Source organism: Pestalotiopsis fici (genome assembly GCF_000516985.1).
Source record: "Pestalotiopsis fici W106-1 unplaced genomic scaffold PFICI_Scf_12, whole genome shotgun sequence".
In the NCBI taxonomy this organism is placed as follows: Eukaryota; Fungi; Ascomycota; class Sordariomycetes; order Amphisphaeriales; family Sporocadaceae; genus Pestalotiopsis; species Pestalotiopsis fici.
Genome location: NW_006917102.1, coordinates 93,588 through 112,948, shown reverse-complemented (window position 1 = coordinate 112,948; position 19,361 = coordinate 93,588). Strand labels below are relative to the sequence as shown.

General features: G+C 51.0%; 8 protein-coding genes across 8 annotated transcripts; 4 read left to right on the top strand and 4 right to left on the bottom strand.

Moving 5' to 3' along the window:
• Positions 1–1,771: 1,771 nt before the first annotated feature.
• Positions 1,772–2,696, top strand: PFICI_13783 (High osmolarity signaling protein SHO1; the record flags this gene model as incomplete). The annotated part of the gene is made up of 2 exons (XM_007842364.1): positions 1,772–2,164; positions 2,217–2,696. 2 exons carry the CDS (start codon positions 1,772–1,774, stop codon positions 2,694–2,696), a joined length of 873 nt encoding a protein of 290 aa, XP_007840555.1.
• A 1,172-nt stretch (positions 2,697–3,868) lies between these two features.
• On the top strand, positions 3,869–5,697 carry PFICI_13782 (uncharacterized protein; the record flags this gene model as incomplete). The annotated part of the gene is made up of 2 exons (XM_007842363.1): positions 3,869–4,055; positions 4,184–5,697. The coding sequence occupies 2 exons, from the start codon at positions 3,869–3,871 to the stop codon at positions 5,695–5,697; spliced, it is 1,701 nt and encodes a 566-aa protein (XP_007840554.1).
• Positions 5,698–6,064: 367 nt separating this feature from the next.
• Positions 6,065–6,712, bottom strand: PFICI_13781 (uncharacterized protein; the record flags this gene model as incomplete). The annotated part of the gene is made up of 1 exon (XM_007842362.1): positions 6,065–6,712. The coding sequence occupies one exon, from the start codon at positions 6,710–6,712 to the stop codon at positions 6,065–6,067; it is 648 nt and encodes a 215-aa protein (XP_007840553.1).
• A 1,043-nt stretch (positions 6,713–7,755) lies between these two features.
• PFICI_13780 (uncharacterized protein) lies at positions 7,756–8,700 on the top strand (the record flags this gene model as incomplete). Its single annotated transcript, XM_007842361.1, has 1 exon — positions 7,756–8,700. One exon carries the CDS (start codon positions 7,756–7,758, stop codon positions 8,698–8,700), a length of 945 nt encoding a protein of 314 aa, XP_007840552.1.
• A 273-nt stretch (positions 8,701–8,973) lies between these two features.
• PFICI_13779 (uncharacterized protein) lies at positions 8,974–10,451 on the bottom strand (the record flags this gene model as incomplete). Its single annotated transcript, XM_007842360.1, has 3 exons — positions 8,974–9,825; positions 10,028–10,279; positions 10,326–10,451. 3 exons carry the CDS (start codon positions 10,449–10,451, stop codon positions 8,974–8,976), a joined length of 1,230 nt encoding a protein of 409 aa, XP_007840551.1.
• A 588-nt stretch (positions 10,452–11,039) lies between these two features.
• On the top strand, positions 11,040–13,436 carry PFICI_13778 (uncharacterized protein; the record flags this gene model as incomplete). Its single annotated transcript, XM_007842359.1, has 5 exons — positions 11,040–11,224; positions 11,523–11,900; positions 11,954–12,093; positions 12,147–12,657; positions 12,710–13,436. 5 exons carry the CDS (start codon positions 11,040–11,042, stop codon positions 13,434–13,436), a joined length of 1,941 nt encoding a protein of 646 aa, XP_007840550.1.
• Positions 13,437–13,649: 213 nt separating this feature from the next.
• On the bottom strand, positions 13,650–15,368 carry PFICI_13777 (uncharacterized protein; the record flags this gene model as incomplete). The annotated part of the gene is made up of 1 exon (XM_007842358.1): positions 13,650–15,368. The coding sequence occupies one exon, from the start codon at positions 15,366–15,368 to the stop codon at positions 13,650–13,652; it is 1,719 nt and encodes a 572-aa protein (XP_007840549.1).
• Positions 15,369–16,487: 1,119 nt separating this feature from the next.
• On the bottom strand, positions 16,488–18,157 carry PFICI_13776 (uncharacterized protein; the record flags this gene model as incomplete). The annotated part of the gene is made up of 2 exons (XM_007842357.1): positions 16,488–17,277; positions 17,343–18,157. 2 exons carry the CDS (start codon positions 18,155–18,157, stop codon positions 16,488–16,490), a joined length of 1,605 nt encoding a protein of 534 aa, XP_007840548.1.
• Positions 18,158–19,361: the final 1,204 nt, after the last annotated feature.

Below are 19,361 nucleotides of genomic sequence, written 5' to 3'. Positions count from 1 at the left end.
CCACTCAGTGGCCGTGCAGTGCGCGCTGGCCAGTCTGTTCTGTTTTGTTCTTGGTCTGTCCAAACACACACACACACACCCATCACTCTCATCCAAGGCTCGAGCCAAGCAACAGGACAGGCCCGGCTCCGAATCGTATGTATTTGGCAGGGGTCAAGGTACATACCTACATACCTTCCACCACCCCTCCCTTCCCACTGGATGTCCCCCATCCCATCCAATTCGATTCATCTCCTGCCTTTCTCATCCTGCTTTTACTCCACCCCATTCCCACCCCAGTCTCATCATCCTTCCTTTCGTCTCTTTCTGTCCGTTCTACTCTTTAATTCCTTTCAACTCGACTGCGAACCACCGCAATTCTCCCTGGGAGCCCGCGTTGACCCGGACGAGAACGAGCGACAACTGTTTCGTTGCGGACTGCCCAGTGACTTACTGCGTTTTTGATTCTCGCCCGCCCCCCAAAATCAAATTCACTACTGTCCTGCTGTAACCCGCCAACCTTTCCATTCTTTCCGACTGATCCCAAATTACCAAAAAAAGGTGCCACTGATCAATCGACGACTAAGCGCCGTCAGGAACTGCGACTAGGAGTTGCCAAGGCCTCACCTCACTCAGAACTGTATCTACTGCACTGCATCGCACCAAAAGAAAACACCCCCAAATCTACTCTTTGGGAGAACAGGATTCTACGGATTTAGTCGAATCGAGACCTAATGCAAACCAACACCAAAGTTTCGGCATACATCCAACCTTGAACCTAATATTTCGCTCTTTGTTGAATAAAGACGCGAAGAAGTAAGACGTGGTGTGGCTGCTGCTGACGACGACGACCCTTGCTGCGGTATCCCGTCCATCGCCCAACTCGTAGCGCAGCACAACGCAACGCAATACCCATCGCAATCTTTTCCACCTGGACCGACTATCCCCATCGAGCCCCAGCCAGTAGCGACAAGATTACAACTTCCTGGACCAACATCGACTTTTCTTGATCAGTCGGGTTTATTGTCAACCTCTACTATTTTTCAATCTTCTTCCCTGTCAGAATCTCATTCTACTTCTTGCGAATTCTGCACTTCTATTTTCCCATCGGTTCATTCCGCTTGGTTTAATTGGACCTGCATCTTTGCGGCACTGCTGGAAATCAGTGTACTGTACGAAACTTGACTCGAGGGGCTCAGCTCAGATCAATCCCATTGTTCAACCATTGTCTACCGACCACTTTTGTCACCCGCGCGGCTTAACAACGAGAACAATACCAACCTCGAAACCTTTCTCAACTTCGTCACAAGACATTTTCTTCACCCACAGTCACTCATTTGATTCACCAATCGGTTCTACTTGTTGTCGACGTAATTCGATTCACGTCCACTAGTGATTCACAGACACAAAAGACAACCTGCAACGATATCAAGTCCGAAACCAAACTTGCATAGACACATCAGTTGTGTCTCCAAGCGAACATCCATCCCATTTCCTTTTCCTCCTTTGCGACCACCACTTGTTGCTTGCGCCTGTCATCAACGAAGCTACAACCAAAGTCAGCAAAACTGTAAATCATATACTTTCCGGATCTTCGCATCACTGCCACGCGGCCACGAGCATCGCCCGGCACCATCAACCACCGGTGCGTCGCTAAACGGTTTTACGCTTTCTGCATTGTAACGACAAGCGCATTGCATTCGACGCACAGCTCACAAAACAACTCGGCATCGCTCCTGACATTCTCTCTATGCCCTCATACGGATCGCTGCATTCCCCATCGTTGCGGAAAATGGAATACTCGAGACAGTCGCACGCCCGCAGAGGCATGACGCTGGGCAATGTTATTGGCGATCCATTTGCCTTGGCCACAACTTCGATTGCAGCACTTGCCTGGATTATTGGCATGATTAGTTCTATTATCGCCCAGATCCAACCCATACCAAAAGGCGAGCAAGGATTTCCAACTTTCTCATGGTGGAGCATCGTATACATGTTTTTCCTCATTGCTGGCGTCATGATTGTCGTCGCAGCTGATGCCGCTCAAACTTACCACGTTGCACTTGTGGGATACTTGGGCGCTGGATTGGTCTTGACTTCATCGTCCGTCAATTCCCTTGTCTATTCGTCGAGCGCTGCCCGTGAGGCCGCCGCTGCCGGATTCATCCTGCTCTCCATGGTCAATGTAAGTCAATTTTCTTGTTCGGTTGTGATCGTCGCTGATTAGATCGATGCAGATCGTGTGGATCTTCTACTTTGGCTCCGCCCCCTCGGCAACTCCACGTGCTTACCTCGACTCGTTTGCTTTGACCAAGGAGATGCCCCAGAACAGGCAGACGATGAATGGTGGTTATGGCGGGCGGCCCGAGACGTCGGTCTCCAACCAGCCACCGCAAATGTATACATCGGCACAGCTCAACGGTTTTGAGAACCCATCGCCCGTTGCTGGCTTCTCTGCCAATGTGACCCCCCGCTCGCCTGCTGCACAACCCATGGCAGCACCTCAAAAGGAGAGCGAGATTGCGCAGCCGACGGAATATCCCTATCGTGCCAAGGCCATCTATAGCTACGAAGCCAATCCTGATGATGCGAATGAGATCTCCTTTTCCAAGCACGAAATTCTGGAGGTCAGCGACGTCAGTGGCAGATGGTGGCAAGCACGTAAGGAGAGCGGCGAGACAGGTATTGCGCCTAGCAATTACCTGATTCTGTTATAAGGAATCGCCCAAAGGGCGAACTTGCGACATTCTGGCCTCCACGACGACAAATATCGAACACGGACGCCATTCGGTTTTACAACAAGTGGAACCTTGTTCATACAAAAAAGCACGAGGCACACCGGAGTTTTTTGATCTGTATTTGACTGGGTTTTTAGAGACCAGACACGGCTTTGGACATGTGTTGGAGTAACATCGGCTGTCACCATCGGAGGGATTTACCGCCTTGTACTACGGCTTCCCGTTTTTTATATGTTTTTCTTTTTCTCTTCTAATCGAGCCCCCTTTCGCCAGATATTCTTTCCTGGGGGTCACGACCAGCCATCCACTCACTTGACAGACTGTCAACACCCCAAAGACGCGCCCCGTCTTGTGTATAATTACTCGAGTGCCCCGTTAGATCTGGCATTCCGACCAGTCACTGCCAGCGTTGCGAATCACCTTTCGTGTTTCGTCGATCTGAACCAATGGCTATATCCAGCTCTGCTGTTCTGGCCGGATCGAAGAACTCGGGGCTTTGAAGGATCGTGGCAAGGGGGAGAAGGGCGGCACCCTGACGGCTCCTGTCAACGTACGAGTTGGGTTTCACGAATGTTACGTCAACGGCGAACAAATGGATTTTGCGGTCTTTAAACGATATGTAACTTCCAAGATACCATAAATGCAAAAAAAGACATTTGAATCAATCTTTACTGTGCTGGTCTGGCTGATTGTTACACCTGCTTGTACTTGAACTTGATACATGTTGGAAATCCCCACACGTGGCTTGACATATCTCGCAGACAAATGTGTACTATATCCAAGCCAAAAGATTGTAGTCTACCTAGGTACTGTGTAGTCTCAAGGCAAAATTGCCAGGGAGCAAACTGACCAGCCTTGCCAGCTGAGCCTCAGGGTCGGTCTTCTGCTTCGGCTCCGGGGCTGTGATCGTCGCCGCCAACGGCGCGGAGTGGGGGCAGCTGACGACGCAACTACAAATAATGGGAGGCATACGCAATCTAATCTTATCGGCTCGGATCAAGATGTCGAGCAGCGAAACATTGTAGATCTCTGATCTTCTCATGACTGCCTTCTATATTCGTTTGTTCTGCTTTTCTGCGCTTGGTTGCTTGATCTGAGCAATATATCATCTTTTCTGTTATTGACTTTGGATCTGCAGTTCACACAAAAAGATGCGCGTCCGCACCTGGCTAGCCGGGCCCGTCGTCGCGGCGTCTGTGGCCGCTGCCTCTGTCTCCGATTCTCTCGGCGATGGCATCACACCCAGCCTGGAAGTTGCGCGCCGTCGAGGTCCCGAGATATTTAACGCCGTGCACAACTCCATGCGACAATGGGGATCGTCGCTGCACCACAACGGCAGTACGTATAATTCTGTCTCTCATTGTTACTATTAGGTGTATTTGCCTTGAAAGTATGCGCCGAGACGAGTGCGCTGGCTATGTGGTAGTTGATGCAAAAGTATCAAGTCAACTAAGCAACTTATTTAGTGTCCTCCTTCATTGCTACAGTACCCAAGGGAGTTCTGTTACACCACGGGAATACTAGTCCCAACTCGCCCACGCAACCAGACTGGCTGGCGTACGAGATTGAACATGCCGAGAACTTTGCGCATAGTCGTCGTGGAGGACCCCCGGGCCGAGGTGGTCGCGGACCACCACCACCACAAGGTGATGACCGGGAAGGCGAAAAGCAAAGAACCATGAAAGAGTCGCACGGGACACTGGAGCTGAGGGGCGAAGAGCATAAACATGCCGAGGAGGAGGAGGAGGAGGAGGAGCGCCATGGCTATCTACACGTGTATGAGACCACGCGCCCACTCAAGTTTCTCTACGTGGATGGCATGGGCGGTGGCAAGACCACGATGGGCACGCTAGATTGGCAGGACTACCTGCTCAGAGGCAAGACGCCGGCAAATGACACGGACACTTGGGCTCACCCGCAGCGTGACGAGCCGCCACCACCACCAAAACGAAAGGGGCCGGGCGGTGGTGGCCCCATGGACGAGCAGGAACGTGCCAAGGATCTTTGCGCGCTGTGCAAGGAATGGGGTTTGCAGGGCGTCATTCGCATGGAGGCTGGTTTCGAAATCATCAAGTGCGACTTCTCGGATGGTCTGGAGCAGGTACAGGCGTTGCAGCGGCCTGAAGATACGGACCGCAGACCTGGTGGGTTTGGTAACCTCGAGTTTGTTCGGGGTTTGTCGGAGCGGTACCAGGGCATTGGTTCGACCAGAACCATTATTGACTATTCTTCCATGGTGTCAGCCTTCTTCTTCCCCGTCAACATGACCAACCCGGACCCAAAGCGGCAGGACTTGCCCAGGCTTGTCTCGGTAGAGCAGACTCAGCTTGCAGAGATCAAGAAGTACCTCGAGGGCGTGGTTTTGGAGCGGCGCGACGAAGAGGCCCGGATTATTGACTGGCAAGATGTTTCGGACTTGATTGTCGGTCGCTACGCAGATCGCCTCAAGGACATGGCCGAAGCAGTCGACAGTATCGAGACCATGGCCAACAAGGTCAACTTTTTGCTCACCCTCTTTGTTGACGGCTCCAACGTCGAGACGACCGAAGACGCCATTGATCGCTGCGCCAACTTTTACCTACGCTCTGTCCGCCCTGCCACCCAGTCGGATCATCTTATTCACACGGCCTTCAAGACGGTTACACACGAGATTTGCAGCACTCTGTTCAGAGTTCGTAATATTGTCGTTACGGACCCGGCGCCGGGCCGGTCCTCGCTGGCAGCCGCTCAGAGCGCAGTGGGGGCCTTGATGCAATCATTGAGCTGGACCAGGTTCAAGCGGTGCCCGCCCTGCCCCATCAACGAGGTTTGTGTCATTCCCATGTGGCCCATGGGTACCGTGGAGGAATACAACAACCCGCGCTGCTCCAACGGCTCCGAGGCTGAAGGAGGCGAGAGGTATTGGGGCGGTGGTCCGGGTGGACCAAGAGGACCAGGTAATGGTCGAGATGGTGGCCCGCCGCCGCCATTGTTTTCTTAGAAATGATACCATTTGATATACGCAATACTGTTATGTTGTTTTAGCCAGTTTCTGTTCAGATACACTCAAGACTGGTCAAATATAAAAGTACTAGTCGCCCCCGAATATGAAGACTACGGGATATTGGTACCAATTCGAAGCGTTATTACACTGGGAAATACGTACATTCATTACTATCATTACTCATTAGGGCGTATCATCGTGTAAATCTTGGCCCGAATTCATTCATGCTTGCCGTATCTTCATATCAACAGTATCTCAATCATCGCTCGCCTAGCAGAAGCAGCTGGTTTTTCAACTCTTACTCCTTGCCATGGGCACATGAGGAAACCACTTTTGGTCATGAGATGAGCCATAGAATGGTAAACTACCAACCACCGCTGTTGACTGAAGTAGGTGATCCTTCTCCTTCTTCCTCATCCTCTGACTGCTCATCTTCGCGCCGTCCACCTTTATCAGTGCCTTTCAGCTTCTTTGGTGTATAAGTCTGGTCAGGCTTGACGACGGTCCCGTTTTGTATTTGCTTGTCGGAATATGACGGCCATGCAATTAATTGACTCTCGTTGTCTACCAAAGCCAACACGGAGAACCCATTGCCTGGACCAAACTGTCCGCTCCATCCACTGGAGACGGTGAAGCGCCCGCAGACGTGGTCTGGCGAGTCGGTCTCGGTAGCCGTCTTGTTGCGCCCGAGGGAGTTGACCACAAAGTAGCACTTGGTGACACGGTCGTGGCCGCAGTCGATGCCGAATTTCCAGACACAGATCTGATTATTCTTGTAGCACTTGCGTTGGAGGCGACGAATGGTCCATTCTGAAGATTCTGAAGACTCTGAAGCGCCACTCCCCGCATCGGTGGCAGAAGCACTCGCATTACCCGACTTGTGGCCATGAACGGAACAGGACTCACAAGTGGCGACCGTGCGAGTATCGTTGGACCAAGACTCCGGCTGGATCGTCGGTATAGCAAGTATACCAGAGTAAAAAAGGGCTAGAATGAGGGTGGTAATGATCATGTTGAAGGACTGGGTGACTTATATTTGGGGGTTTGAGAGGTGGAAGAAAGAGTGGAAGATGTGTGTGCCTGCTACTCATTAAGGAATGCCGTGAATGTCTCTATATATATAAAATACGACCAACTAACAAGGTTTTGTGAAGAGGGTTCAGCATTTTCATACTTCCTGTCAACCAGCTTTTAGTCTGCAAGGGATGCAATGAATGCAGTTTCTTGCATTATTCTGTTCCATGTAATACTGTCATATCGACAACGAGCCGGGCATAAATCGGAACTCAAAATCCAAGTGTTGGATCGATCCGCCCAAAGGTACGAAGTTTTCGAATATCTCGGGCATTGAAAGGGAAGCTGACTGGTGCCAAGATCAAATGCAAGTTTTTTTGACATCTGTTTGGCTGTTTTATATGCATTTCGCACCACAGTATGCCCTTCTGGCGTGGTTTCCTTGCAGCTAAGGCGCTTGAATCCATGAGATCTGCCGTTTCTGGCGGAAGAAGCAGCCCTCAACAAAAGCCTCGCTGCACTTTTCTGCACCTCCAAGTATATCATGTAGCATGTTGGGCGTGTCAACTGTCATGTCTGCTCCAAAGACTAATGTATGCAGGGTCTGGGTGAAAATAGCTTTGCCCGCCTGCGTCTCATTTTCAATAACAAGGTCCAAGAAGTTGCATCACGACCCTACATCTTCCTCAATCATGGTCTTGTTGTGAAGAGACCGATCGTGGATGCAGACTACATCGTACCAATACCGGCGGCCAGCTTTTATTTAATTCAATTGATATATTGGAAGAGATAAGTAAAGAAAGGCGGAGATCATAAGCCAATTGCGCTCTGCCAGTCACAAGCTTGCAGCCCACTAAATGATGACTGCGCCTCGCTCGGACTCGCATTTTCTAGTTCAGCTTTGATCCTTTGAACCCAAGGCACGAGATGAAAGAATACAAAAAGCGATCGACGTCGTCTTGGCTTTGAGAAAATCCACTGCCAAGAAGACTCGTTTTTTTTTTTTCCAATTCCCATCAACAAGTCGTATAATCAACAATAATGTCCCCTGGAAAACATAATGAAGACATCCTACGGGATAAGACGGATGAGACCGAGATACTACCTGCATACGCATTGGAAGATACAAGGGCCGGATCATCTACGCAAGTACAATCAAGTGCAGCAGCAAGTCGTTCAGCGGCTGCAGTCCAAGGCCCGACGATAACGTCGCCTTTTGACTTTCCTCCCGAGGCACCGGCCCCATCATATTCAGAGTCGTCAGCCACGCCTAAAACAACAATCAATCGGCCCATTGCCATTCCTCAAGTATCGGATGACCCCACGGCACCATTCCTGCAAGCATATGCGCACTCGTTACTGGCCCGAGGCATACCGCCAGATACGTGGGCCTCTTTTCTGGATACGCTCTCGGCGTTTCTGGCCGCAAAGGTTACAGACCGGGCCATTAGCCACGCCGCCGACATTGCAAAGCAGTTTGGCAACGTCCCCAAGCGCTTTGGCAAGAACGTGGCAACCCACGCCAAATCCATTGGCAGAGGCATCAGCGACAAGGCTAAAAAGGGCAACATCGTGGGAGCAGCCTTTGGCATTATTGGCGGTGCTATTACTCTGCCCATATCCACGGCCGTCAACGCCGTCGAGGCCATTACTAGTCTGCCAAGTACGGCCGTTGTTGCTGTGACGCAGAAGCCGCAGACGCCCAGGGAGCGCGCCTTGGTGTACACGGCCGTGGCCAACAAGAAATGGTTTGAGCCGCGGGGACTGTACGCCCGACTGATGGATACGCCGGAGCTGGCGCAGCTCCTCGGCTTGGCCAACAATCACATCCTCCAGGCAGCGCTGTCTGAAAAGAGTGCGGATGCCGACACGCAGCTTGGGCCCTTGCGGACGCACATTTCAGATCTTACAATAGATAATCCCACAAGATTAAAGTTGGGCGAAAAGACACTTTGGTTAGTGATACAGGATTCAAACAATCAATAGACGTTGTTTTGCATTGCATGTGCTGGTCACAATCAGATCAAGATGGGAGATGACGATTGATTCGAGACCCTTGAGCATGTACTGATTCCAGATTTGATTAATTAATTTCCATTACTCTAATACTATGTATGTGCTTTTACTCGTGGCATTTCCTTTAATCCGGGATGCATCCAATCCATGTTCAATGTTTAATGAAAAGATGATTCGCCGAACAGTGAATAGAAATAGGTATCAAAATCAAAAACCATGCCATTATCAGAGAACTTCATTTCTTCATAACAAAATTTCCATCGAAATCAACATGCTTATGAATGAACATGTATAAACGAGCACAGGCTGCAAAGCCCGGGGCGCGTCTGCTGTAGCTACCGCGGAAGGAGTCGAGGTTGTCGTTGGATCATTGTCGGTCGACGAGGATGCCCCAGATTCAGAAGTTGTGACCGTTGATGCCGTTGATGCTGTAATGCTGGCATCAATTGTGGTCAAGGTCTTAGCATCGCCGCCGAGCGTGAGAGTCTGGCCATCGTAGACGACCGTCGAAGCAGCGGTCGGTATAGTGGTTGTCAACGCCGTGCCGCTATAGTAAGCAATAATCACAATGCCGCTGGGGCCGAGAGAGATGACTTCTGACGTGGTATCTGCTGCTTCAACTGCCGAAGTCGTCGTCGTGACCGGCGTCACAACTACTTGGGTGGTGGTCACGGCTGTAGGAGTGGCGCCAGTCGCTGCTGATGTGGCAGCTGTCGCGGTCGTCGTTGCCGTTGTCTCAATCAGACCTCCGGTCAAGGTGGGAATGGCGTACGGGGGGTCAAAGAGACCAAATCTGCCACAGGCGTTGCATGGCCACGCCCAGGATTTCACTTCATCGGGCGCCGCGAGAATGGGATCGCATCGAGAGTCGCTCAACGTCGCAATGACCGAAGGGGCAGCGGTCTGGGGACAGTCGGTGCCCAGATCGCTCAATGAGAGCTGCTCCGTCGCCGTTCCCCCGACGATTGTGGAAACTTCGTCGAGGTCGAGAGGAAATATTTTCGAAGTTGCAGACGGACCGACGACCCCCAGGGAATTGGTGCCGTAGATCACGTCAACGAGCATATACACCGAGGGTGATGTACTACATAGCCCCTTTGTCAGTAGAGTATACTTATCGCGGGCGTTTTTTAGAACAAAGTAAGTACATACAAGGTGTAATCCAGTGACGTATCAACATATGTTGAAGGATATATGTAATCATTGCCGGTGGGCCAAAAGAATAAGTTTACAGTGCCGGCATACCTGAAAGTGACAATTAGCGGCATGCCTCAGAGTTTTCAAACACAAGACTTACATGCTGCATGTTGTTGGACATTCTTCGATGACCGTTTGTGTAGTGTAAGTGGTGCTTGGATATGTAATGATCGGGGTAGTCGATGAAGGCGTAATGCTCGTGGTGGTGGTGCTTGAATAGGTGATGATCGAGGTGGTTGTTGAAGGTGTATTGATCGTGGTAGTGGTGCTTGTTGAGTGAGAAATCGTCACCACCGATGTTATGATGGAAGACGACGTTGTAGTGGTTGTGGGATAAACAACTGTGCTGTTGCTGCAATCTGATTCAGGCAGTTTGGTAGAGCTGGTCGTCAACACACTGGAACTAGCAGTAATCTCTTTGCTTGATGTGCTATACTGTATACTCGACGGTTCTGTTGGCCGAGTGTGTGTTGACACGGTGCAAGAAGTGCTATAACTGCTCGAGGTGTTGTAGAAGGGAGCATGATGATGTATTGCTGGGCCTCGTTAATCACAATATTTATCCATCGTGGCCAAGGTTGGAAACATACCACTACCATGACACTCTTGGGCACCGAAAGCTAACAGAGTGAACCACGCCAAACATCTTGCAGTAGACAACATGATTGCGACTTTGCAGAGAATGAATGAAGCTGTAGAGTCTGCTAGGCGAAAGACCGAGCACAATAGGTTTATGGTTTGGCCACCACCAGAAAAACTCGAGCAACAAAAACACCAACGCCTCTCACATACATTACAGCCTTGTTAGTTATATTGTTGTGAGGCACACAGACGGGTAAGCTGGACTCCGAACATCCATATCCTGGTACGTACGTGTCTATGCGGTCATGCCTAGCATATTTCTCTGGATCGCGCGGCCCAAACAGGCAGTGACAGGCATACTCTATCGAGTATCGCGCCGTGTGGTTGGAGAGTCGATATTTATTGGAGCCACGGCAACAACACGGGTCTTGTGCCTGGTTTTGCGCATCGAACAGGGGGCCCATGGAGAAGTGTTTCTCTCTGCCTCATTGGCCATTGATTTATGAGGAGATCCAGGGGTTGGACTTACAATGACGTTTATTGACCAAAACTTGCGTTCGCAATGTCTTTCACCTGGCAACCCGGAGCTTATGCTGCGGTTCGGCACGGGGGAATTCAATCTGAATTTGTATGAGTTCTGTATTGATGCATCTGTCACACATGGCAAAACTTGGATGCTGTGTGCTCAGTTCAAAGAATCTCTCTCCTCCGCATCGTATGTTTGACTAATTTGTAGCAATATCTTGTAATTTACACAATGTGTACATTGTTCTATTGTAAGAGCTAAGGATTCGAGCTGAGCGCAAATTGAGCCATCAGAATGTTTTCCCTTGGGCTGTTTCTAATAGTCTTTCCCTGTTGCCTTTTGGCATACAGCACTGTTGGAACAGCCAATAGCCTCCAAATCCATTCATCGAGGGACACAGCAAATGCAGCTGTCGTGATATCTGCTAGTGAATACTTGTATCTCTTTCCACACTCCCTCAACGTAATCTATGCTAATTCATATCTAGTGAAGGCAATGATGGACCTTGGAGCACTTTTGATCTGCGAGTGGGAAGTTCAGAGCAAGACGTCAGAGTCTTGGTCTCTACAGCCAGTCCAGAAGCCTTGGTTGTTCTTGCAGATTATGGCTGCTCATCATCTGCACTTCCAGAAGTGCCATCAGATTGTGCAGTGTCAAGAGGCAACCTCTTCAATCCCAATGAGTCATCCAGCTGGGTTGATATGGGACTTTATGGCATAAATCAGAATGGTGTAGGCCTCGAGGCAAACCTTGGCTACTACCAGAAGGCTGAGTTCGCCTTGGATAGCCTTGGGATAGGTCTGACTGGTCCAAGTCTGGATAACCAGACAATTGGTGGTATTGCAACGGCAGACTATTTCTATCTGTAAGATATTTCTCACAAATTAGATATTTTTCCATCTCTCTGACTCTTGGCAGTGGTATCTTTGGCTTGAACAACCAGCCAGTAAACTTTACATCGTTGGGGAACTACTCTTCTCCCTCCTTTCTCACGACCTTGAAGGATCAAAACAAGATCCCCAGCCTAAGCTGGAGCTACACAGCTGGTGCTCAATACCGTAGGTTGCTGCAATAACCCTGTGTAACAGCCGTATATTGATATCCCGTAAAGGCCTAAAACAAGTCTACGGTCAACTCGTATTCTCTGGTTACGACACGTCTCGCTTCGAAGAGAACTCGGTGTCCTTTACAATGGCTGGTGATGTCACGCGCGATCTGGTCGTTGTACTTCAGTCCATTAGCTATAGTGGATCGAACTCTGCCACTCTTCTTTCGGATCCGATCAATATTTTCATTGACTCGACCGATCCAAATTTTTGGCTCCCTGATGAAGTATGCGATGCGTTCGAAAACGCTTTTGATTTGAAACTCGACGAGACGACTGGATTGTATCTTATCAATGATACTCACCATACCGCTCTGCTTGACTCGAATGCTGAAGTCTCGTTCCGACTCTCGGATGTCACTACTGGTGGTGATAACGTGAGGATAGTGCTTCCTTACAATGCATTCGACCTGACCGCAGAATACCCTCTGGTAGAAAACTCCAGCTACTACTTTCCATTGAAACGGGCGGCCAATGAGACACAGTATACTCTTGGTCGGGCATTCCTCCAAGAAGCGTAAGCTGAAGCTGACAGCCATGGCCCATGCAAGCGCTGAATTCCGTCTTAGGTATCTCACCGCCGACTACGAGCGCGGTGTTTTCAATGTCTCGGCGTGCACATGGAATGAAGGTGCCGAGGAGAACATTATTACCATACTGGCAAAAGACTCTGCCAGCGACTGCTCTGATTGCTCGTCTTCTTCAGGTGATCCGTCGGGAGGTTCATCAGGTAACTCGCGCTTGAGCGGTGGCGCCATTGCCGGCATTGTTGTCGGAGCAGTCCTGCTTGTCCTCACGGCCGGAATTGTGGCCTTCTTCATACTGCGCCAGCGAAAGAAGGCAGCATACGCGGCGTCCGAGCCAGAGCCTGACGAATCCGTTCTCAAGGGCCCGGTACATAATGCAATCCCTCACCCGGCGTCGACTTCTCCGGGGAAAACTATCAATGGGGGTATCGGAGACGATGAACAAGAGCTGGATGGCCAAGATACACAGGTGAGACCGAACACGGAAATGGATGGGGCAACACAGCAGATATATCAATTACATGGAGACTCGACGGAGCCGACCAGTGAGGAGCCAGTCTACTATGAATTGCCCGGCGAGCCGGCGACAAGAGAAGAGGATCGGGTTTCGACGGTAGGCACTTTGCCATCTCGGAGCGGCAGAGAAGATGACTCGTCCTCACCCATGGTTTCTACTCTAGACACCACGGGCTGGCAAGATGATCATTGGGAGGCTTCATCGGATCTTGTATCTCCCACTACACCTGTTCAACATTCAGCACGGTTTTAATGAGTGTAGGGCTGACAAGGTCGTTGATGGTATGTCTATCGGTTTTGCACCATGACAAATGTTATAATTGCGTCAGTCTATCCAATAACTTTAGCTTCATGGTATCAATAATCACCTCCCATGCCTGTCCAAGTAGTTCCTACAAAACACCAGTCTAATGCTCGCTATGCGTGGAAATGCAAATTTCGCAGCCTTTGATTCAAGATTTTTCCATCATGCTGCAACTGCTCCCAACAGTCCTAGGCTCAATTGGTCGCCCAAATCAAGTCCTCGAAAGCCGTCCTCAACAAGCCAGCTCCGGCCCTTTTCCCTCGTGTACAAGGCTTCGCAGGCGTTGCCGACAACCAAAAGGCCTGGCGGCCGGCTGCCTTCCTGCTCAATGGCCTCCACCACGCTACCCAGGGTTGTCCTGATGACTCTCTGGTCGGGACAGCTCGCACGTTCGATGACTGCACATGGCGTGCTCAGCGGCCAGAGTGCCCTAGATGGTCGTACAGATTTCGACTCGTCATCGGATCCGCCAGTGGGCAACGACGTCTCGGCTTCCGTGTACTGGGTCAATTCCTGCACCAACCCCGAGATACGATGCAGCGCCATGAGGAATACGACAGTACGACTTGCAACATATTCTGGCGGGGCCGGAGCCTTGCCCTTCTTTCCAGTGCCTGTGCATATGAGCACCTGGTCCGCCACATCGCGCTGGGTGGGTGGTATCCCGGCAAACAGAGGCGCAGACAGCGAGCTGGTGATTCCCGGAAGGACAACCACCCGATCGCCCAGACCGTGCTTGCGGAAAAAGGCAAGCTCCTCACCACCTCGCCCGTAAATGTACGGATCTCCCTGCTTCAACCTCAGGACAGTCTTGCCCTCTTGTAGACCTGTCAGAGCCATCTCCAGAAGCTCCTCCTGAGCAGCATCGGCATTGCCTGGAAACTTGCGCGCGATTTGCACTGGGGTGCGGCGGGGAATCAAGTCAAGGACGCCCGATGGCACAAGCTTGTCTGCAAGGATCAAGTCTGCAGATTGGATCGCTTTGTGTGTAGCTTGGGTCAAGAGATCCGGGTGTCCAGGACCGGAACCGGCGAGGATAACGCGACCTCGCGAGGCGAGATCCACGGGAGCCGCAGGCTTGCCAACGGATTCTGGCGCTCCAATTGTTCCTGGATACGATTTCAATATGGCGTCTACATCGTCGTCGCTGACAGCAGCAAGGCGTTTCAGGGGCCAGTATTCGCAGATTTGACTCAACCAGCGCATGCGTCGGTTCTTGGCAGCATCCAGATCCGCCTCTGTGACCAGCTTGTTGAACGATGCAGACTGATCTGTAGAATCGTCCAAGTCTTCACCGTCTGCCAGTGAGTTATGTAGCAGTTGGTCCTCCTCGTGTATCTTGCGCCTCACATCGCCGAGTCGCACGCAGGCCAAGCCCAAGTCTGGTGGCAAGGACGCAGCAATTTCGCGACGTATCCTTGATGCCAACTTGCATCCACGCCCATTCGTAGTAACACCAATCTGTAGCGGACCGTCCGTATGCGAAGACAGGAGGCTGAAGCTCGAGAGTTGGGGCGAGTCAACGACGTTGACGGGGATGCGATGTCGCTTGCACAAGGTCGCAATGTGTGCGCTTTGGGAGTCGCGAGGTGCAGAGGTTACAAAGACAGCATCCACAACATGGCTTACTTCTTCTCTGCCCAGTGAGAGGAGATCGCCGTCCTCGAACGTTCTGCTGATCCGTTTCAATTTGCCATCATCAATGAGTTTCTGTAGAGTATAGTGCAGCTCTGCTGTTTCGGGAGCGAGCAGTATTGGTAATGCGCCTACGCTCAGCGACTGAGTGCAGCGGGCCGCAGCCAGTGGGTTCGAGCCAACAACGAGATGTATATGGGATCGGGCGTCGGTCGCTGTGAGGAGAGAGATATGCTGAGACGACATGGTCGACCTCGACCCAACAAGGGACGAAAAGAGTTGTGCGAATGTAGAAGCTGCAAATCCAACAAAAGAGAAATTGCTTAATAGGTCTACTACAGCTTGCACGGGAATCCCATGCGCTGTGCTTGGTTAAACAGGTAGAACAAAAATGAAGAAGATTGAATTTGAAAGAACAGCGATCGCGTCAGAGGAGGAGAACTCATGTATCATACTATACCTAGGACAAGACAAGCAAATCCCGAGTCTGCCTCTGCCTCTAGGCGATTATCAAATGCCTGACTGACTCTTCTCGTCTTCTTTGCTTACCATAGCCGCAACTTTTGCGACTCCGGAGTCGCTGTATTCTCAAAAGTTTTGCCCCGCTAGAGAGAAAAGTAGCGATGGCGCAATTCGGGGAAGACCCGCTGCCAAGACAGCATACAGGAGGTTATCGACCAATCACGACAACCCTAATGGGAAGCTTAGATCTGGATTCAAGTGTTGTATTTCCTCCCCGCGGATGTGGCTCGGAGATCCAAAATTCTGTTCAAGTCAACAGACCTCTTGAGTGCTGGGCGGCGATTGTGTCTGGCGACAGAGGAGTAGCTTTGCGCAGATATATCCTCATATGGAACTTGTAAGCCAGTTTTCATGGGCATAGTTCGTCACAGAAAGACTACCTACCACCTTATTCAGCCATGTTCTTGAAGCAGATCCGTAAAGTGTACGATTAGTACATTGTAGTGTCCAGACCCTATGACCCCCACTAGAAGGCTTGGACGGGCATCTACTCGACAGCTTCCACCTAGATGGTCATGCAAATTACTTGCTGCGACTTATTCCTGGCAATCTTGACCTTCACGATGGCGAATCTCGTGGTCACTTAGGAGCGCCAATTTGGGGGAGATTGATAACCACAAATCTTGAAAATAGGTCGCAACCTGTGCTGAATTTATCATCTAGAAAATGTCCCACGGACTTGTAATGAAACACTCTTCTTGGACTTTCTCTATACAGCAGCAAACCGACCACCAAATCCAAAGTTACCCCCAATAAATAAAGAAACAAAGCTTCGCTCGTATTTATACCCTATTGCACAATCATCGCAAAAATACACCCCTGTGCTTGACGAAAAGGTCATCATCACCTGTGACCGCCACCATTCCAGTATCCATCGTCTCCGCCGGGATTTCTAGGCGAGCTAAAGCTGCGGTTCATCGGACCTGGGCTTCCCGTCCTGTCCATAGCACTGTACCCTCCCGCTTGCGGCCCTGGGGAGCCCATTCTCATAGAAGGATTGGGCATGGACATGTTGCGTGCTCCTGGCGAGGCTGGCAGGGGGTACTGAGGAGGTCCGCCCGGACTTTGCGGGTGCACTGGCGACATTGGCCCGTAGCTGTTGTTGCGGGATGGGTTACCATAGGTAGGGCTCTGAGGGGAGTCCTGCATCAGGGGAACAGTAGCAGCAGCCCGCGCTCCTGGCGAACCCATTCCAGATGAGGTCGGGTCCCAACCATCCGATGTGGTCTCAGGTCCGTGGAGACTTCGCAGCGAGTTGCTCCGGGAGTCGGGGATGTTGTACGCAGCAGTCGATACTACTGGCGTTTTGCCCATGGTGGCCGCATTATACTCTGTACCCTCGTAGGCGAGCGAATCCGGGTTTCTGCCTTCCTTCTTGAACTGCTCGAGCTCGAGTCGCTCTCGCTCCTGGTTCGCGGCATAAGTGGCAGCTTCCTGCTGACCTCGGCGTCTCTGCTTGAAGTAGTAGACCAGCAAAGCAGCCAGTGCCAGTCCAACGACGCCAGCAGCTCCAGCATATACACCAGCTTTGGCACCCGATGACAAGTTATCCCACTTTTCGCTGAGCGACTCATCGTCATCTGCAGTAGCGGCATTGTTGAGGTTATCGACCGCAGTTGAGTTGGAATCGGGACTGTTGAGACCTCTATTAGCAAACAGTGGACTGAAAACTTCTTGCAGCTGTGCTTCTCGACTTACTCCGTGATCTTGATGCTTGTATAGTCACCAGTTCGGTCACCGTAGACGTATTCCTTGCCCGACGAGTAATCTTCCACTCTGGCGCTCTTGACGTACATGGTATAAGGACCAGCGTCATAATCAGTGGCACCGCCGGCCCATTCGATTGTCCCAGCTGCTTGACTGCTGTCACCGCCAGCCCAGATACCAAGCGAAAGCTTCATTGGTGTCTGAGGATAGTTTCTGGAATCATTGGCGGCGGCCGGCAGTAGCGTACGGGCGAGCGTGCCATCGATCCACCATTCCAACTTGTCCTTTGTCCAAACGTTGGTGTAATTGTGCCACTCGGTCTGAATATTTCCACTGACTGTGTGGGATGCGCCACTGCTGCTGTTGGTGACGCCCTTGCCATAGTAGTTTGACTGAGCAATAGCCGTATCAACGCCTCTGAATTCCCAATCGACCTCGTCCAAGTCGTCGCTACCGTACACGATCGAGCTGATGATACCTGTGCCATTGGCAGCCTTCATGATGACTTCGGTCCTGCCCCAGAAGAAATAAAAGTTGGAGGTCAAGGTTGGGGAATAACCCTTCTTGGAAATGGTGAAGGAGGCACCATTCTCAGCGTCGTAACCAACAGAACCTGCCGAAGTGTTCCAAAGACCGGTTGGCGGCGTTGCATTGAAGTTGAATGTGTGAGCAGTTCCGAAAGCCGGGTCGGCAGGGCAGTCCTTCAAAGTCGGATTACATGCCGTGTATAGCTGGGCACTTGCTGGAGACGTGAGAGATGAGAGAAACAGCGCGGTGGCTGAACTCAACAGCGACCGCGGCAGCATGTTGAGAAGTGGTGTTCTTTTGTTCGACGTTTTAGTCAATGTATTATCCGGTTTTCCTTTTTTTAAATGAGTGGAAGTTGAGGCCAGAAAGCTTTTCTTGAATCAATCAAGATCGGGGTCGAAGCCGCAGCTATGAGGAGGGAGATGAGTGCAATGGCCCTTGTTCCGAGCGCATGTCCCTTGAATTGGTGACGGTAATGATTGTACAGCAAACGCCCAAAACGTATACGCAGTAAACGTTGTGCGAATGCCAATGATAGTGGGCAGAAGGAGGGAAAGACGACTATCAAACAAGAACAAAGAGTGTTCGAAAGCCAGGCCCCGGGATGCTGGGAGGTAAGTATGTAGGAGAACTATGCAAGGACTCCAGCAACTAACTCCTGCAGGTGGATGCAGATCCCAGTGAAACTGGAGAAGGGAGGGAAAATCCGAGAAGAGGGAAAAAAAAAAATGCAGGGGTTTCAGATGGACCACCACAGCAAAGAGGAGCACCGAAGCGGCGAATTATTGTGTAATGATTTGCTGGTATGCGTGTGTATGACCTTTTTGGGCAGGTCCTCGATATGTACTCGCAGATGTCAAAGATAGGTGTTTGGGCGCAGCAAGTCCCCTTTCAGACGGATGAATAAAGAGAGTGTGGTGTGCTGGGCAGTTCTAACAATCCCCCTGGGCGCGTCTATCTGCATGTGATGGGTTTCATGCAGGAGTACACTACCTAGTAGGTATGGCTTTGTTTATCGCCCACGGGTCTTTTTGGTTATCCCTTATCCGAATGAAAAATGAGAGGAGTTGTTATTGTTGTCAAGAAGCAGGAGAACCACGGCAGTCTTCTTTCAATCACGGATGATGGAAGAAAAGAAGCAGCCCTTGAAAGCCCTTTTCCCCCCTGGGACCCGCAAAGCGGCAGTCCCCAAACGAGATAGGAGGCGGCGACGGCTTGTCAAACTGTCTGGCTGGCTGTCTGTCCGTCTATCTGGTCGAACGAAGAAGCCATCCCGGTTTTCGAAATGATAGCCCAAATATCCCCCCATCTCATATCCCCCCCTGTGACACGGCGTTTCGTTCCTGCATTCGGCCAAGTTTCTTGTCCATTCCGCTGGTTGGTGACCTGCGTTAGAACTTGGCTTGGCACGGCTCCAGTGGCGCAGGGGACTGGTGCATACTAGTACCGCTACAAACCATGTCCATGGGCCGGCTATCTGAT